The sequence below is a fragment of the Haliotis asinina genome, chromosome 12 (assembly GCF_037392515.1).
Source record: "Haliotis asinina isolate JCU_RB_2024 chromosome 12, JCU_Hal_asi_v2, whole genome shotgun sequence".
Lineage (NCBI taxonomy): Eukaryota > Metazoa > Mollusca > Gastropoda > Lepetellida > Haliotidae > Haliotis > Haliotis asinina.
The window spans coordinates 10,434,855-10,454,693 of NC_090291.1; the positions used below are offsets into that span (position 1 = coordinate 10,434,855).

Consider the following 19,839-nt stretch of genomic DNA (forward strand, 5'->3'; position numbering starts at 1 on the left):
TAGATCAGCTGATGTATCTTACAATCAAACTGTCATTAATTGTTCCATGTCTTGACTGACAATTTCACACTCAAAAACAACAGAACTCATAATGCATAGTAGCACTCATCAGATTTTTATTATGATCTTAAAACTTGTACAACATGTGAGTGCGTGAACCCCAGGGTTAGTGCAGCACTGTTGCAGGTACCGACATTGTACATGCATGCACTAGGGCAACTCTCAACACCCCCACACAGGCTATGGTGTCTACACAAACTAGTTTGAAACTTGATGCTTATGCAAAAAATTGAGAAACTTGATGACGCAAAACTGGTTCTCAGAAAAATAAGTTTCCATGCTTCAATAAAATTATACTGCAGCAATATCCTTAGCTACCTGACAAACAAAAACATTCACACTGGGTAATGTTTTACTTCAGAAAACAGGTGATATAATTTTCTAAGCATAAATCTGACTGTGTGAGAACCAATTTTCATCTTGTTCAATCTGTGTTGACATAGAGATTTTATTCCATGTGAAACAAAAGAGCAAACAAAACCTCTGTATAATTATGGTAGCCTGTTACATGGTTACAGTGCGCTGTAACAGTTTGCAATAAATTAACAGAATTACACGTTGTTCAGCTTGACCTGAGCTACTCTATATATGCATGACCCAGGAGGTCAAACAGCTGGTCGAGTTATCTTTATTAAACACGGGAGCTCCCTGCCTAAAAGCCCAAATAGGAAACATTAAACCATCTGCAGCTAATGGTTTAAGGAAAGCACACTGACAATTTCTCGACACTGAGATGTCGAATGCCGACCTTGTCTCGGCTGTTTGGACATGTTAACTATCACCTGACAAAGGCACACCCCTTCACAATAATAGACCCAACCAGTTGTGACACTGTCACACAATGCATTAGTATTAACTTGATACAGTCAAGCTGAACAGCCTGTAGGTGTCAGTAAAGAAATGCAATACAAATTCATGAAATCATGCCACTAAATGCGTACTAAAACAACTTTGTCAAAACCTTGTGTCAAACTAGTCAATGCAAAAATTATTTATGCATGAGTGTTTAACTGCATAAATGTCAATTTGAAACCTCAGAACACATGTGAATACTGAGGCATGTTCAGAATTGGTAGCGCCCGCGAACGCTCGATCCTGAACGCCTGTGCCCGGACAAGTGCCCACAAACTATCCTCACAGCTGCCTCACCAAGCAAAGAAAGATGGCGACCATGTTTGATAGAAAAAAAACATTCAAATCATTGTCATTTGTTAGCATCCACCAGACGAATGGGCAAGGAATAGCCAAGAAATGCTGTGTAAAGCATAAAGAGGAAGTTCACATCCATAACATTTTGTGGTATACATGTTCATTGTAATTTGTCATCACTCGCCCCTTGCCGTAACCTCCAACAAGAGGACAAAAAGCTATTCCGCTTTTCCCGGAATAACACGAGTTTGTCACAAATGGTTGGATGTAAGCAAGCACTCAAATCCGTTCAGTGCCTCCTGCAAGCGCTTGTGGTTCTGAACACACCTCTGGTCTCACCCTGCACTCAAACCATTGGCATCCTTATCAGCTGTGAGTGGAGTTGTTGAGCAGCACCCTGTATGGAGCTGACATAGCTCGCTACAGCTTCTAGCCTGAGCTCTACATCATGCATTTAACATCAGGGCAAGCTGCAATTTGTACAAAGCATATGGTTGTGAAAACTAGCCCAAAACTTGGAAGATGCACTCTGTACTGCCACTGAACAAGTAGCTAAATTCAGTTCAATACTATTATTCCACCTTCATTTCAACATTTTTATTTCCAAATTCAAAACTGGAGCTTCTTGTTCAGTGACAGTGCAGATCATCCATTACTTCTAGGAATCCAAGCATTGCCTCCTCAAAAGTGGCTGCGTGAACAACAGGGAGTTAATACACATATTTACAACAGGGGAAAAGAGTCATAATTATTTACAAAATAACCCATAATCATGGATGTAAGTGTTGAATTAGGGGAAAACTATCCCCCCAAAGTTCATAAATATGATAAAATCAAAATTCTCAGTCATATAGTACAATATATGTCATAGCTGTTTAAGGTAGAATGGCATTGGCATTTTCAAAGCTTACTGGAATTAAATCTCCTTGGTCCTGACAACACAAAACACTGCTTGAGCCAGGATTTGTCCGATCAAACTGGTAATATGGCAAGACCGATCCTTTTAATTAGTTATATACATTTGTAATTTGTTGTAGCTAGCAGTATTAAAAAACACAATAATCAGGGATAGAAATTAACAAAGGAAGTCTAACAACTCAAGAGTTCACATTTAAAGCAACACTTCCCAAATGTTTGAAACTTGTTACTTAATAAAGGATACCTTTAACATTAAGACTACAGCAAATTTCTATCCCTGCATTGTTCACTATGTATTATATTTACTGGTAATCTCAATCTGCCATTGGCCGATATATCTGCATGATCCTTTGATTAATAAATAAACCTGATACTTCTGGGGCAACACTGCAGGAAATATTGCAATAAGGATCAATTCCAAATTATACAGAATAACAGCTTTTAGTATTAGTAAATTCAGAAAAATAATAAAATTTCTTGCTTACATTAAGGAGTGCATCAAGTGCCTTGTCGCTGCAGAGTTTTGCAACTCTTACATTTCTGTCTTCCCAATGGCATGTGAGTATGAATTGATCGTGTAAAGACCTTTAACAGTTGTAAACAGATCATGAGGTACCGGTATGTGATTATTTAACTGTAATTTCTGATTAAAATGTTTAACTGATTATCAAAAGTCCTTTCCCATTTAGCTAGTTTACACATGACTGGTAGTACAGGAACGGCAACTGATAAAATATGCACCTGGTTTTCTGAGAATAGTTTCACACAAACATTTGGTTTAATTACTGTTTAGTAAATTGTTAAGGCTCCTGTTAATGCCTTTCCATTTTCCAAACAACCCCGACATGGAATCCTGACTATAACACAGTGTTGAGTTTTTCCACGACAATGTCCTTATCCCAATATTGTCTGAAATTCAAACCAATTTTGTTTCTGTTTCACAACAAGAAGACATGAACAAACTCTAACACTGAACATGATCATGGCACTCTGTCATAAGTCTGTTTAAGGTATACGTATATGCTTACTAGTGCACCATTGTGGCACTAAGATCATGTTAGTGGAGCAGGCCTTTCACCAAATTACTTCAAAACAGGAAAAAATTGCAACCTGAACTAACTGCTCCCTATTGGGATGGGTTGGAATATGGAAACAGATCTTAAATTGGAGCCTTAACAGCCATTATACATGGGAATAAATGCCCTACAATGACAGAGAGTGAAGTTGAGAAAACAGTTTTAATTTAAACAGAAAAATCCTGGTACCTGAACATAAGACTGCATGAAAACATTTTCATTCAAACACAGCACTATATACTGACAACAAACTGCACAAAATACACCACAAAATGAAAACAAGAAACATCAGGAACGTACCATTTGACAAAATCAAACTGACAGACACCGTAAAAATAGCACATACAAGCTGCATATATTCTCTGACTAAGAATTATGTCGGGAAAAATTATATATTTTTAAATTTGTACAGTGATGACAGCATGGATTTGTTATTTTCATATTTTTATAATATATGAAAACCAGTCATTAATAATCTCATTTGGTTTATGCAGCCTGTGCCATTTTTAATGTATCAAGCCTTTGGGGAAAAACAAGCAAATTCTGGAAAATTCAGCAAAAAAAAATGGAAATCAACACAGTGTTGAAACTTGCATAATTGCTGGTATTATTACAAGTAATTATTGCATATTATTCACCGCTTCACATAATCGATGTACATAAAGGTTGTCTGAGCAGACAAGGAACAGTAGTCTTGATAAACTGTTGTGTGGAGTCATATTACAAAGGAATCTCGCCATGACATTGCTGGAAAATTGAGGAAAGTTGCGTAAAACATAATTCACTCACAAAGGGATCATAGAGACCAAGAATCAGAGTTTCAGTGAAGGAATCTGGCACACTAGAACAAACCAGCAAGAACTTATTTTGCCTCTTTAAAACTTTGATACACATTATGATTATAAACTGCTATCTATGAAAGAAGTCAAATTTCTCCCCTCTTGAGAAAGCACAATTTGGGAAAATTATTATTTCGCCAGGACACTGAGATCGAAATATTTCCTTCTGAAACAAAAGCCTGCAACATTTTGTGCATATGCACTTTCACACAAAGTTGACAAACAACAGTTCTTGAGTCCATGCGAGAAGATTCCTGCTATTGGAGATACATTGAGATCATGTGACTACATATTGCGTTCAAAAGCACCTTTGAAAATAACATGAAATAACTACTGTACCACTGATACAGAATGAGATGCTTATTCAGATGAAAAAGAGCGAAGAGAAATCGCAATTGACATGATTATTGCAATTAACTCCAATTCAGATAACAAAATTCATGTCCAGTCGTAAATAAATTGTCTATTGAACAGTCATCTTAACCTGAATACAATGGCATGATTCTCTACGTGCATATAGGTCTTTATTAAAAATGCTTCTAAAACATAACAGAACCTCTACAACAACTGGACAAAGATCTGTGTAAATAAAAAGTTAACAATTAAATCAACTAAAGTGATTTGGCGATAAGAGTAAGAGCATTGTACAAAAGCAGTGTGGTAAAATTGGATAAGAAGTCATCTGAAATTTAAAATAACTGCGCTAAAACATCTTCAGCATCCCAGTATCATTCCCCTTGAATATCACAAGAGTATTTTCAAGGCAGCAGGAAACACTGCTTCCGTTACTACATTGGACACTTGTTAGAATCATCTGTACAGCAAAGACACTGATCACAGGACCTGGAACGTCTCCTCCATGGGTAACCTCGTCTTGAAAGCAGTATATTGCTCCAGATCAACTTAATCGGCATAATTCCATGGAAACCTGCAGAATCATGGAAAATGGCCACCTCTGCAACTGCTATCGTTCCTTTACCCCGGGAACACTAGATCCATTGAAAGACTGCATACAACTGCTGCTAGACGAGTTCACCAGCTGGTGGAAATAGTTCTTGGGAAAATAGCGCTAACTCCACTGCAATTAGTTACCATGGTAACATCACATCTTTGATGTCACTTACACTTTTCTTTCATCTAAACACTAATATTTCTTCATTCAAAAGTAGAAATTCCATGCAACATTTCATCAATCTTGACACAGTGTTGAATAAATCCTGCTTCACAAGATGCAAAGCATTGTCACACAGCCGAAGCTAATCATGCTTATTTGCACCCAACTACTGCCTGCAAAACTTCGAGAACGTTGCGAGAGCCCAATGTACATCTCAAGAAGATATCTGACAAATCACACGTACATTACTCATCAAAGTAACAAACTGCAATGGTTCCAGCAAAACAACAGTTTCAAAAAGCCACAATGTATTAAACTTCAGAACTATCAGCAACCCTTCGTTTCAGTTCTAACACAAGTGAGTCTTGAGTAGGTGCACGGGTAGGAGGCGGAGCTTTACTGTAGATCTGCTCCATCTCCTGCAGTTCTTCCTCAGTGGGAGGCAGCGGAAAGTCATCGTTTGCCGTCGGCTCCTCTACCACCGACTCGGAAAACTTGCGTGTCAGGCTTTGTATAACATTGGCATGTCCATGTGTTTGCTCTGGTATAACATGGGGCTCTGCATAGTGGGGACTACTTCCTGGGGGCGCTCTGCTTGGCGAAGCTGATCCCCCACTGTGCTGTTGGTGCGGCGGCTGCTGCTGTGAGCGGTGATGTTGTGGGATACGTCTCTGTTGATGATGGTTGTGGGGTGATGCAGGATGTCGTTGCGGGTGCCCTGGTCCATGACCTTGAGGATGTCCTTGATGTTGCCCTGGTCCATGACCTTGAGGATGTCCTTGATGTTGCCCTGGGCCATGGCCTTGAGGATATCCAGGTGGATGACCTGGGCCATGGCCTTGAGGGTGACCTTGATGATGGCCACGACCTTGTGGGTGGCCAGTCGAGTGTCCTTGAGGATGAGGATGAACTTGTCGTTGGTGTTGTGGCCTCAATTTAGTATCATGGATACTCTGCTGGATTAGTTGCAGTTCAGCATAAGGGCCGTCAGAGTGCTTATCCCCACTTGGAGTCCGCTTATGCTGCATAACTGGGCCCTGAGGTGGTGCAGACATCTCCCTTGGGGGCGAAGCACGGACCTTCTGGGCTGCTGGGGACGCGCCTGTTACAGATACTGTCCTCCTTACAGGGGGAGGGGGCCTTGCGCTGTTGGCAGAAGTGCGGCGTGAAAGACTGTTGTTGGTTGTAGGGGTCGGGATGCCTGCAGTGGAAAGGAGAAAATCAGCTGAAGAAAAAGGTTACACATCACAATAGAATATTATTAAAAACCCTATGACTATCAATCTCGAAATCTGATCATTATCAAACAGTATTCTGAATAAACACTAAAGAATCGCAATATATTTACAAGCGATGTAAATCTTAATAATATATTACAATTGAAAGGTGTTCCTTATTCAATACATAATCCATATGTTTCAACAAGGATAATCATAATACAGGAAGCAGCAGAAGGATTGATGGGATGTACGTTTAGGCTCAAGCTGCACGGAATGGCAATGTTAGTTGACATCAACACAAAGCATGCTGGTTCAAGGTGTTAGTGGCAGAAGGTGTCAGCTTCACTTTGAACATGTACTTACAGTAAGTAGAGTTTAACGCCACTTTCAACATATTTCAGTCATACTCTTGTGTGACAATCCTGTTACAGCCCAAAGTAAAAGACGTATGAAAGCATTACTTTTTTTACAGGAGCAGCCATCTATTCAGCTATATCTGAATTCCGTTACTGGCCCTCTTGAAACACAGAATTTGAACTGTTAATATCTGGATTAGAACTGATCTTCAGCTACCCATCTGAGGCATCGCGACTGGGTGGTCAGGCTTGCTGACTAGGTTGAAACATGTCATAATACCCCACTTGTAGTGCTGCATTACTGAAGACCCAGATCTTCATGGGTTTACAAATCTTATGTAGGCCAACTGATGCTCAATATGATGAGCACATGTCCATCCATTTGTGTCCAAGTGTTTTGTTGCTATAATATTTCTAGATTAATAAATACCATGAGAATTAAATATGTCACATTATATCTTGCATTGTTGATACTCCTGATAATCACTGATCCAGAAATAATAAAGCAATGCTACAATGGTTTATGAGAAATTGGGGTACAAAGACACACACTCAGCCAAATCATAGTGACCACCCTATACTCAGTGGTCACACCTATAGCATGTTGTACTGGGACCTATTCTTACACGAAACTCTACGGGCATTTTGGAGCAGCAACTACTCCATGTCCAAATATACACATAGTCCATTACACTGAGACACACCTGCTGTTGACGCAGGGCGTTTGGGTTGCAATACACTACGATAGGCAGTATACACATCCCGACTGCGCGGAATCGTGTAATATTTCTCGTGATCAGTTTCCACGACGCCTGTAGGAGCTATTTGAAAATCTGCAAACATAGCAAAAAAACAAAACATAACAGCCAGGCACGATGCAACAGTGAAGAAATGCAGCAGTACTTGCTGGGAGAGTGACACGTCCCAGGAAACCAGTGGTTGCAATTACTACCGCAACATGAATGCACAAGTAAACAATTTGTCAGTACATGTTGGGCAGTCAGGTAGTCTTGTAGTTAAAGAGTTTGCTTGTCACACAGAAGACCTGGATTCCATTCTCCATAATGTGTGAAGCCCATTTCTTGAGTCCCCACCATGTTATTTCTCCATAATGTGTGAAGCCCATTTCTGGAGTCCCCACCATGTTATTGCTAATAGTGGCATAAAACCATACTCATTCATTCTCAGTTCATCTTAATACATACAACTTATCACTAGTTTTATGGGTTTTTTTACTTCACTCATAACAGAACCAATCAACAGAGGAGTTGTTTAATCTTAGCTATATATTTATGCATTAATGCCGACTCAAAAAGCATTAGGATGTCTCTAAATTTCAGAAAATGAGAAACAATCAATCTAGAACAAAGACTGACTTTAGACAAAATCTTCCTACCAGGGACATTAAGTATCTTTCGAGAAATTCCAGAATTTCAAGTACTAGTATTTAGGAAATAAACCTGGGACTTCGGTAAAGGCTTTAATCACAAGACAAACCCAACTACTCGACACTAAAATCAAAGAAGACCAACGTAGGTGCACTTTCTTCATGTGGTATCTAATTCCAAATTTCCAAGTGCCACGAATGTTGATTCCTGGGAGTGTTCTCTTTAACAAGTAACTCAGCATATTTGTGTATCTATAATAAACAAAACACATACCAATTTTATCACGGAGACAAGAAAATAAACTCCAGTTGCCTACCACTGCAAGACCAAAATATCAACGTGGATACATTCATAAATATCACAATCACATGCTACAAGTAATATCAATCAACAGTCAAACATGCAGGCACAGTTGATCAAGGTTTCACAAACCATAGTGAATACATTTCTGAGACTATCTAATTAAAGATTTGTTGACAGAAACTTGAAACTTTAGTTTCTTATTCCTTTGACCTTTCAGCACTGACAGTTTTGATTTGTTTTGATCTTTTTTTTTCTTTTTCTTTTTTTTATTTTTTGTTCTTGTTGAAATGTTTTGAGAATTAATATATTTTGAAGCAATAGTCAAAAAGATATTTGTGTGGTTATTACACCATTGTTTTGTACCAGTTTTTGAAAATCAATCAGTGTGTTCTGAGCCAACCAACCATCTGGATGATAAAAACCAAACCTAATTTTTGGGGCATCATACCATTAAAACAGGAACTTTTTAAATCCAAGAATATTTTTAAAGTAAACCTTTGGATGGCAAATTAATATCTGCCATGGCATTGATCAAGTTATCGAAATCCAGTACCATGTTTTGAAGTTGGCGTCCAGATGCCAAAAGCTGTGATCCTTTAAGTGGTGCCATGTCTTTTTAAAATGTGAATATATTTTATGAAAATTTGAGCTGCATGCATACATTGCTTGGCATTCATGAGAAAAATATTATTTCCTAAAAATAAAATATCTGCAGACATGCTATATGCTTGACATATCCGTGAAAATGAACAAAAAATGAACACTTGATCATCCAACAACATGCATTCTGTCTATATGGCACAGTTAACATCAATCAACAACTTCAACACGAGGGATAAGATGGGAATCTTATTGAAGCAAAGGGGGGTTAACTCCTAACCAAAAACTGCTATTCAAAACAAGGGGGAAAAACCTGGTACTAAGTTGTTACACTTTCTGTACAGATTAACTGAACTGCAGACCAATTTCTAAAATGATTTATTTCAGAATCAAAGCACCTGCTGATCATCGAATTAAGATAATCAAGACATTTTATAAATATTTCTAAAATACATTTTTCATTCTAAACAAAAAGATGACTCAAAATATCACAAGATAAATTGCAAAAAATATACCTTTCAGGTTATCTCATCAAAAAGTGTAACAGTTTGCTAATCATTTCACTCCGACAACATCACTTTGTAACCATGGCAACTGCCTACCTCCAGAGGCAATGGTGTCCTCTGATCCTGACGGTGTACTGTTCATGGTGCCATAGCCACTGGAGCACTGCAGAGATGTGTGGCTGGTGTGGCTCTGAGTGTCGTACGTACATTCCAGAGCAGCGGTACTCGCCTCCAATTCCCGGATTGCCTCTGCTAACTCCAGAGAATTCTGTTGCATTTGTTGCTGAAAGACACCAGAAGTTCACAATGAAGCATTGGCTGAAGACAGTCAGTCACGAGTCATAGGTTTAATGTGATCAATGTTCCTCACAACAATAGTTAACAGGTTAGCTGGAGCACCTCTGTTAATATGACATTTTTGATTTGTAAATGAAAAGGGAATTCAAATTGATTACACCAATTTCATATTTGCAATAATATCATGGCTTCAACTGATTCTATTCACATTAATATTTCAAATAAATTGTTAATGTACAGGAAAATACTTCATGAATCTGTTACAATTTTTTCAAGCATTAAATTAACTGGACTTCAGATATTCATATGAATTAGTTAAAAATTTAAGAATGAAATGACAGTGACAGCCATAGCAAATATCATATGAAGCACCTATAGAGTGTTCGACATATATACCTTGATACATTTTTTTTTTCACAAACATATTTACAAATCTAAAACTTCAATTACATGATCTCGTATTTTGTTTCAGTAACAATGAAGAAGAGACAAACATATTCATGCACAAACATGGACATTCTTTCAGAAAACTGTTAGCTGTCAAAATGTCAACATTCTGTTTAGACTATGATGCACATGAAACTAGAATTCACTAACACTGGATAAAAAACTGTTTTTTTTCTCACAGACTAATAACACCTGTGTGAACCACACAATATTTGCTAACTTAGCACATGAAAACTAAACCACAATATTCAACAATAATACTACAAACACATATTTTAATTATTCATAACAGAATCTAATTAGTTATATTAGTTCACTGTTATTTTTCCAATTACTACTGACAAGTTGGCCCTGTGTTGTGCAGAAACAAAAGCAAAAAGCAGTGCACGATCAAAGCGTGAGTGAACATGTGTCATTTTTCTCATGTTGTGCCCAGAAACAACAAACTTTACTTAAATGGGGGAAAGGTGTAAAGGCAGGGGAGGTTACTGGGAATGTATTCCAAATTTATATCAGCTTGTCCTTACTGTTACCTTGTTTCATTTAAACACAAATATTTCACAATAATAAGAATGCTGAGACATAAAAAATGAAATCATTTTATAATTTTACAGTCAAACATTACTGATAAACCCTAAGTGAGAGTAATTTACTTTATTTGTTGAACTGTGACAATTTATGATGTCAATATAAATTGGAAAATAAAATGAACTGCTAAATTTTTGGCAGTTGGCCTTGATAAAGTGAACCTTGAAGAAGAGGTGCAGATGGAAGAGAAGCATCTTTGTTTGGTCTTAATGTGAAAAATGTCCTACCAGACTGTCTGGACTTCCGTTTCTAATCTAAATGAGAAATGAAATGATTTAAGCTTTCCTTAAATACTTCAGCATCTAGAAACATGGATAATTTCTCCCTTCTCAAAGAACTTCTATTTCAAGTATAAGGAAAAAACACTACAAGAAAACTCCTTTGTCTTGTTAAAGATCAATAAAGAAGTCAAAAGAAATTATATTACTGAAAACTTCACAATTCACAAAAATTCCACAAGACATACTATAGATACTGCACTGACATAGTTATTTTTTTCTAATCTATTATCACAGACTGTTACAAAAAGACAACAATTTAAAACAATTTTTACTATAAATTGAATCAAAACAAAACAATCCAAAAGTGCCAGAAAGATGTGCATTATCAAAAAAACCCTCGACACCACAGAAGCAAATCGATCTGGAGCGCACACTTTCCACACGCGATGGTGACAGACGTCAATCAATCTTGCCTTATGTACATCGTCCTCCTCGCTATCATATTCAACATTTAAGGCTGCGGTGCAGCTATCAAGTGACTTGATGGCCTCCTGAAGGTCCAACATATCTGACTGAGTCAGGGACGGCTGTTCAGAGGAGTAAGAGGTCAAAGGTCAGAGGTCAAACCAAGAAGATAGCTCGAAAAGAAACTAAAACATGTTGGCAAGTCAACAGGCATGTTCAACCTATAGAGAGTGAGTTAAAAGAGAACTTTGCTGTCAGACACTGCTTTTAAATTAACAATTTCAACCTCACTATTTCAATCCAAAGAATACATATAGGTCTTCTTGATAATCTTGATTTGGCGAAGTTTGCCAAAAACCCAAGGATGTAGTCATTAGTGTGAGAGGACAGCTTTCATGGAGTTATATTGCTACCTGGATGAATTTGTGGCTGGTTTTAAGATGGATACTGATGCTGTTTCAAGATAGACACTGACTTGGCAGCAATCTGTCCTTGTTGTATTCTCTGTGCAAAATACCACGCAAGGTAACAACAAATGCCATCTTTTAACATACTTTGAAAAAAAATGTCCGGGACTGAATGAGAGCCCTTCTCTTTGGACTGACACTAATCAACATGACCACTAAGGCAGACATCTGAGACATCAGAGATAATTTGTTTAGTTGATCAAGATACCTAACTTATCCTAACAAAATCAAAATTAATGTCTAATAACATTACTATGAAAACGGATGTGGCCTTCCTCCCACACTAATGGCTGCCCAGTAATCTTCCAGGAAATCAAAGACAATGGCAAAAGAGTCGAGAGACAGTGAAGGAGACACCTAAGATCAAGTGAATTCGGGATGCGTGTCCGACAAGAAAGTATGACTAAATATCACTGCTTAGAAAGGAGGACACATCCTTGAACAAGAAAACAACCACAGAGGGTTTTTCAATGCAATGTATACAAGTGAACACTTTACCCACTGCACTGCCCCTATGAGTTTCTGTCTGGCTCATCCCCAATCTGAATGTCAAAGTCTGAATTAACCCATATTACCCATTAACATACTGTGTTGGCTTCTGAGGTCCATCGTTCTAAGCAGTAACATGCTCTACACACATTGTTAAAAAACAGCATAAACACAAGACTTGCAAACTAAGAATAAGCCAAGCATTCATTTGAGCAGAATTTCAAGTGAAGACCAATTACGACAAAACTTTCTCAAAGTTTTCACTTTTCATTTTGATGCTAAGTTTTCAAATGTGCTTCTAAAAACTTACAAAATTAGTGAGAAAAATAATCAGTGAGAAGACTTATGTATCAGGAATGCCAAACATCAGAAAATGTCAAGCTGGGATTACTTCAGCTCAAATTAATGGGTTCCATATAACGTCTCTACTACTTCCCATATTAATTTTTCGTACTAGTAAATAGATCTCAGTGTTTAAACACATTTCTTTAAAAATGAATCTCCATAAAGTTTATCTTGGTCTTAGAAGCATACAAAAGTAGATCAAACAAGCTGTTTCCAGAAGAGCAGAGTTTGAAAGAAAAAGGTCTCAAACAAAGGAAAGTTCCAGCTTGCTTCACTGAGAGAGCATGCTCTACACCTGGTTTCAGTGTTAGCAATCAGACAAGAATTAGTCGCATATAATGGCGAGACAGTTTTATAAAGTAGTGAACATCACCAAGGGAGATAACAAATGTGCAAATGATCTTAGTTTTATGCCACTTTCGCAATATTCCAGCAATATTATGGCAGATGACACCAAAAACGGGCGTCAGTCACTGTACTCGTGTAGTATCAAACCCACGTCTTTGGAGCGAGTATTTAAACCACTACACTTCCCCACTGCCTCTGGAGGTAACAACATGTTACACCATGTTAGGGTTCAAATGCAAGTCTGCACCAAACAAATATAAGTGAAACAAATTTTGTGGGTTTTTCAAGATGTTTTTGGTTTTGGAGTACACAAAATTTCCTTATCAGTTCATAAGAAATGAGGAAAAGATTTTAATGCATATAGGTTTCCCCAGTCATAACATCTGCTCCAAAATCAATCTTCGAACTACAACCTTTTGAGAAACAATATCGCAAATACAATCATTTTAAGGATAAGATGGCTTTGACCGTTGCAATTTGATGTCTAAGAAATCTTATGTCCCTTTATGAAATGTGTATCTTTATGAAATGTGTATACAAGCAGCTCCAAGATAACATATAACAGCATAGGATGAAATGTAAAAGTTAATGATTAGCTTAATAAAGCATAAAAATAGTTATCCCTCTTGGGTTGCCAGAGTTACCCCCCTTGCACTGTAAGATTTATGTCCCTTGAGCTGTAAGAGCTGTCCCCCTTGTACTGTAGGAGTTGTCCCCCTTGGTGACATCCACAAAAGCCTAGTAGTTAAGTCTTGTATGAGTCGGCTATATGAGTGACATGGCCAGGTGGTGCCTCCAGAGTCCTGTCATTACCTGTGCAGCAGCATTATTTGAAGGAGTTGGGGGTGAGGACGATGTGTCGCTGTCGGGGGAGTGGACGATTACTGGCTCCACATCCTTCTTCTTATCGGCAGCCATCTGTGCGATCTCGGCTGCATTGGCGTAGATTGGCGTCTGGGAAACTGAAACAGGGATACCCACAGAAAAGTAACACATGCAATCATTCAGGTACTGGTGCAGACCAACACACTCACAACTCCCTATTGACAAAAGCAAGACACAGTTACATGATGCAAATAACAAATCTACATCAAACACACCCACTTTTTGAAGCATTTAAAACATTCATACACTGCAAACCCAATTAATTTAGAGAATACAAAATATATACAGAGCAACCCATACTATTGAGGATTACAAAATCATTTTACATTGATCAGCCTTTTTGAGTGAGTTTTACGTAGCTTTTAGTGACATTCCAGCAATACCACAGCAGGGGACACAAGAAGTGGGATTCACACTTTGTAACCACATGGGGATTCAAACCAGGTCTTCAGCATGACAAATGCCTTAACAACAAGGCTACCCCACTGTCCCCTGATTTTTTTAATCAGATTTTGCCCTTTATACATTTGGCAATAATAAATAGAAGTCTAAATTATTCCCTAAAAGGTTTTCCACTAAACTAATAATACTGCATAATACATACATCATCTTCTGACTTATCGGCATTCGTCAAACAATTCCTCTGTCAGTATATCTTGGCATTACTAATTGACATAACTCCATACAGCAAATGAAACCATCCTGTAAAACTCACCTGTATGAGGCACCATAGGAGGTGGCACAGCCTTGGGTTTGGGTTTGGGCCCAAGCGGTGGGAGGACTGGCTGCATCTTGTTGATTGTAGCAGACGGTCGCGAGTATGGCGATGCACTCACAGTACTGTGTGGACGTCCATGTTTAGCTCCACCCTGAGCTCCTCGGCTATCGGCCTCCTTCAGCTTTTCTAACATCTCCGGTGCTGGAGGCTGGAAAAGTTCTGCTTTCAGAGCCGGGCGATTGTGATGTGACTTTTCGTAGGCAGACGATATCGTGTGTGGGCGGAAGTCCTCTCCCTTCTGAGCGTTGTTGGGGGCGTTGGGCCAGTTATTCCATGTGGAGCTTGCAGACGGGGTAGCCGGGTAGTGTTCTGAGGGTGTGGTCGGGGTGGAGTCAACGTCAGGGGTACCAGTACTGGTACTGTCCTTGTCCGAGTTCTGAAAATAGTTGTCTTTCTTGTCAACAAATTATTCAATTATTCAAATACATCAAACCATGAACAAGCAACAATTGTTTCAACTAACAAGAGTCATACTTCAGATCCATACATAACACATTGACTTTCTATGGCAGGTTGCTGTCTTCAGCTAACTGGGTGATGGTACACATGTTAAGGCAGGTAAGCTAATAACAATATATTACCATCTCACAACACTGGAACTAAATCTTAACCAGAAAACAAGGTTTTATTGAGTTTTGGCTTGGTTTATGAATCAACTGACCTTACAAACTGAGAGAAAATATCAGAATAACAAGCCTTTTTCATTTTCAACAATGACTGTAAATATGAATACGATACTCAATACCACTTGGAAAGTGATAAAATTTAACCCAAATATAACCCAGTCAAATGACTGCAAAAATTTCTTTGACCAAAATTATCAGAGGAATGTTTGTTATGGCAATCAAAAAATCAGAAAATACAATAGATTTTCTTTATTTTCTTGTCATGTAACAAATCAAATCGAAATATATCTTTTTTTTTTCAAAAAAATCAAAATCTGTCACCCAAAAACCGGAGGTCTGTCTCATCTTGTCTGTCTCAATGCACTCGATGCACGTTACAGAATCAATGTACATAAAGCATTAAGAAGCAGCAAGCTGCAGTTAGAGGTTAAAACGCACAACATTGAGGGTGGGCAGGTGATGGTGGTCAAATGCAAGCTGGACATACAACACTTACACCCACAAAATCATCTGATAGTTTGGTGAAGGTGTGCAAGTAGACTGTTAATGCACCTAAGCAGCACAAGACAGTGTTTGAAATTAAACGTGAAGTTCTGGGGTCCTTGTTACTCAAAACCCTAGACCCTAGACTCAAATACTAAGGTGGCAAACTTCAAGGACCCCAACACCTGTAAAAATTTCAAACACTTCCCGTCCTGCCATATTTGACATATCAATGCCTAGTGTCTATGTAGTTAGGAACATTCTAGTGGAAGCTGAGTAAAATGCACTATAAACCTGGTTTTACTCTCCGGGATGATTAGCGACGCTTTTATGTTTTGTTACAGACTGGGACAACAGCCACAATAAACAAAAAATGAATAAAACTCAGTTCAATACTTTTTTACTTGATCACTTGATCACAGATTGGAAAAAACAAATAAGTTTAGTTTGTGTGCAACGTCTGATCAAATGGATATCAAGTAGTCTGTGGTGATTGTTAATGGGGAGGAATCCTTCTTTGAAAGTCACTCAGCAATAATCCACCTATATGACAGCTGTCTGTGTATGTTTAATGCTGGACCAAACAACCCAGTGACTGACGCCATGAGCATCCTTACGCTCAACTAGGATGTGACAACAAGCATCAGACAAATCAGCATCAACTGTTAGTCGCCTCTAAAGACAAGCACGAAATGCTGAGGGGACATTCTGTATGTGATCCTATTTGATAAATGCATGTATACATTTGTGCAACACATTAAACATCCTGCACTAGAAACAGTACAAGTATTTATTTTTTGCAAACAGGTTGCATATTAGCTGTTTGTTGGTTGTCTGAAAATAATTATATTATCGACCGATGGCATACATAGACTCAATAAGAAAGAAAGAGCTGAACAAATTTATTCTCTCTTTGCTTAATGAACCTAAGGTAAGTAACCATGATCTATGTCAAAACTGGGCATAACATAAAGTAGTCCACAACTGCAAGCAGTTATATGTGTATGATACAATTGTTTGTCTCAAAGATCATGGCATTTCCAGAGCTCATCTGCTTTAACAAATGACTCAATGAGTGTTATGTAGGACTGAGATGACTGAGGCACTTTCACAGCAAGCAATGAGCTAACTTCTGACAAAGCATATGACATGATAGAACCAAGGGGCACCTGTTGCCATGAAGATGCTATGAAAAGACATGATTATTGCTGTGGGTTGAACAAATGATGTTGAAGCAGGAAAAGGGAAATAGTTCGGAAGCTTCTTATAACATTAAAATACTAAATTATTTCAAGAATGCAGACTGTTTGTCTGTATGGAGACATAGGGACCATTCCACTTTCGTTTCAGTAAAACTGCAATTCATGTTTTGAAGGTACTCAGGTTTTACTCTGCTTTCCATCAATATCATGACAGAGAATGTACCAGAAATGCGCTTCACACGGAGCAGCCATGTGGTCATGGGAAATTGAAAACAAGTCTTCAGCATTATGAGTGAGTGAGTGAGTGAGTGAGTTTAGTTTAACACCGCACGCAGCAATATTCCAGCTATTTGGCGGCAGTCTGTAAATAATCAAGTCTGGACCAGACAATCCTGTGATCAACAGCATGAGCATCAATCTGCGCAATTGGGAACTGATGACATGTGTCAACCAAGTCATCAAGCCTGACCACCCGATCCCATTAGTTGCATGTTACAACAAGCATAGCTGCCTTTTATGGCAAGCATGGGTTGTTAAGACTTATTCTACCCCGGACCTTCACAAATCTCTTCAGCATTATTAGTAAACACATTAACCTCTACGCTACCCTACCGCCCTTCTTGTTATGAAACACCCAACTGGTTTTGGTGTCGAACCTAATCACATACAAAAACTGTTGTATGACAACAATAAAGAGCAGTATTAATTCTAAATATCGGACTCATCTTGCGTGTACAACAGTATTTCTTTGCCCTTTTTTCACTGATTTGTATACCCTAAAAGGATCCTCATTCTTCTATAGTGCTTACTCATGCATCATCAGGAATATGCTTACAATATTGGGGGATCAAATGACTCTGAAGGACATAAGATGGAAACAGGAAACAATGTTTGGCCCTGCATAGTACTGATTAGATGAACAGTAATTCATATCAATGTATCACCAGCTGCATTCGAGGAAGGGATGGATGGTGTAACATTTTCCAAGTTTATGACAGAGGTAGAATACATTTTCATTCCTCATGCTGCAAAGAGGTAATCTTCACTCGGGGCATATATTTGAGAACTTTGGATAGAGTAAAGGTTTCTGTGAAGACGAAGGTAAAACCAGGCAGATCTATGACTAACGCCTAGATGCTGAGAGGCAGTTTGCCGACTGTTGGCGTGTACGGTCGAGACGAAGTGTGGGGACGAAGCCTACCTGTGGCAGATTAAGGGATAGGGGAGTAGTGGGCCTCAAGAACAGCGTATCCTGGGACGTGAAGCCGGAGTCCTGTGACGACACGCTCATTAAGCGTTGAGTTCCCACGGTCGGTTGCTGTGTGCGTGGAGAGAGAAAAAATAGCATACACATGCCCAAATGCATGATGGTTGATGGGTATTCAGAACAGCTGCTCGTACATGCCTTATATTCAAAATCGGTGCAAATTGGTAAAATTGCCAAGACAGCTCATGACGTTCTCGCCCAAAAACTCACAAATATTAAATGAGAAATGGTTTCAAGAAAAGATTGTTCAAAAATCACAATCTTACGAGGTAAAATTGCCAAGACAGCTCATGACGTTCTCGCCCAAAAACTCACAAATATTAAATGAGAAATGGTTTCAAGAAAAGATTGTTCAAAAATCACAATCTTTCGAGGTATCTTTAAGAGATGTGACTTACATTTCTGTGAAACACTGAAATGTAATATTTTCAATTAGGACAATTTCAGACAAACAAGAACCGTTATCAAAATCTACAAACTTCATCTATAACTGAAACATCAGTCAGAGAAACATAAATTTCCTGGAAAGCTTTATTTCCTAACAGCGTAACGAGCAGCTGCGCTGCATACTGCAAGCGTCTTGATTGACTGCAACATGCATAGACTGCAGACACCATAAACATGATTCAATATAGCATGCACCAGTAGCTCAATGTCGTAGCTCAAATAATGAACATCTGCAAATAAATGGACATCGACCCAGCTGGCGACACGATTCAGCAGATATGATGATTGACTGGATGGTATGAAAGCATGCAGCAATCATGTAGGTAATATGCAGTGCCAGGATAGACTGATCATGTGATGAAGGGAATCATGGGAAGAGGAAGTAACATCGTTTACGTCTGTTAAACGTTCAGCTACACAGTGATCATGGGGTTACAAAAAGCATTATCAATAAACAACTGTATATTCTACTGTACTATTGGTAGTAAAAGTACCAGAACTAGTAATAGGTACATTACAGTGAGGTCGATTTCAGTTGAAAATTGAAAACATAAAATTCTTTTTTGTTGTTTGATGACAGCAAAAATACAAGACTTGTTGCCCTGATGTCATCATAGTTCTATATTTATAAGAAATTGTGACAACTCTCAACGTTTTACCATCTATACAAATATAGACTGATACAGTATTGCTTCAATGTAATGTGTTCTCACACAGCATATCACACAGATTGACATAGTCTCTGAAAATATAAAAATTTCATAAAGGAACCCTCAAGTATCCTCAAGCTGAAAAGGGGAAGTGAGTAAAACCTGGGATAAATACCACAGACATGCTCCGGGATCTGTAAGAGAGACTTCATGTAACATTGCAAGGGGGTGTTCCATGATGTAAGCACTCAGACTGGTTTCCATTTGGCACAGATCAAACATTACCAGACTAACAAAGATTTTTT

At 38.4% G+C, this 19,839-nt stretch overlaps 1 protein-coding gene across 9 annotated transcripts in view; it reads right to left on the minus strand.

The window, feature by feature from the left end:
- LOC137257721 (protein MTSS 1-like) overlaps positions 1-19,839 on the minus strand; it is a 288,334-nt gene that overhangs the window by 185,974 nt on the left and 82,521 nt on the right. For 3 of the 9 annotated variants that reach the window (XM_067795122.1, XM_067795121.1, XM_067795119.1), the window contains exons 10-15: positions 18,372-18,488; positions 14,797-15,235; positions 14,010-14,158; positions 9,626-9,812; positions 7,437-7,565; positions 95-6,357 (exon numbers count right to left, since the gene is read on the minus strand). In XM_067795122.1, coding sequence (XP_067651223.1) covers positions 5,468-6,357; positions 7,437-7,565; positions 9,626-9,812; positions 14,010-14,158; positions 14,797-15,235; positions 18,372-18,488 — 1,911 coding nt within the window. In that variant the 3' untranslated portion in view covers positions 95-5,467. Of the gene's footprint in view, positions 1-94; positions 6,358-7,436; positions 7,566-8,393; positions 8,439-9,625; positions 9,813-14,009; positions 14,159-14,796; positions 15,236-18,371; positions 18,489-19,839 lie in introns of those variants that run through there. The other 6 variants (XM_067795126.1, XM_067795125.1, XM_067795124.1 and 3 more) reach the window with 4 other exon arrangements.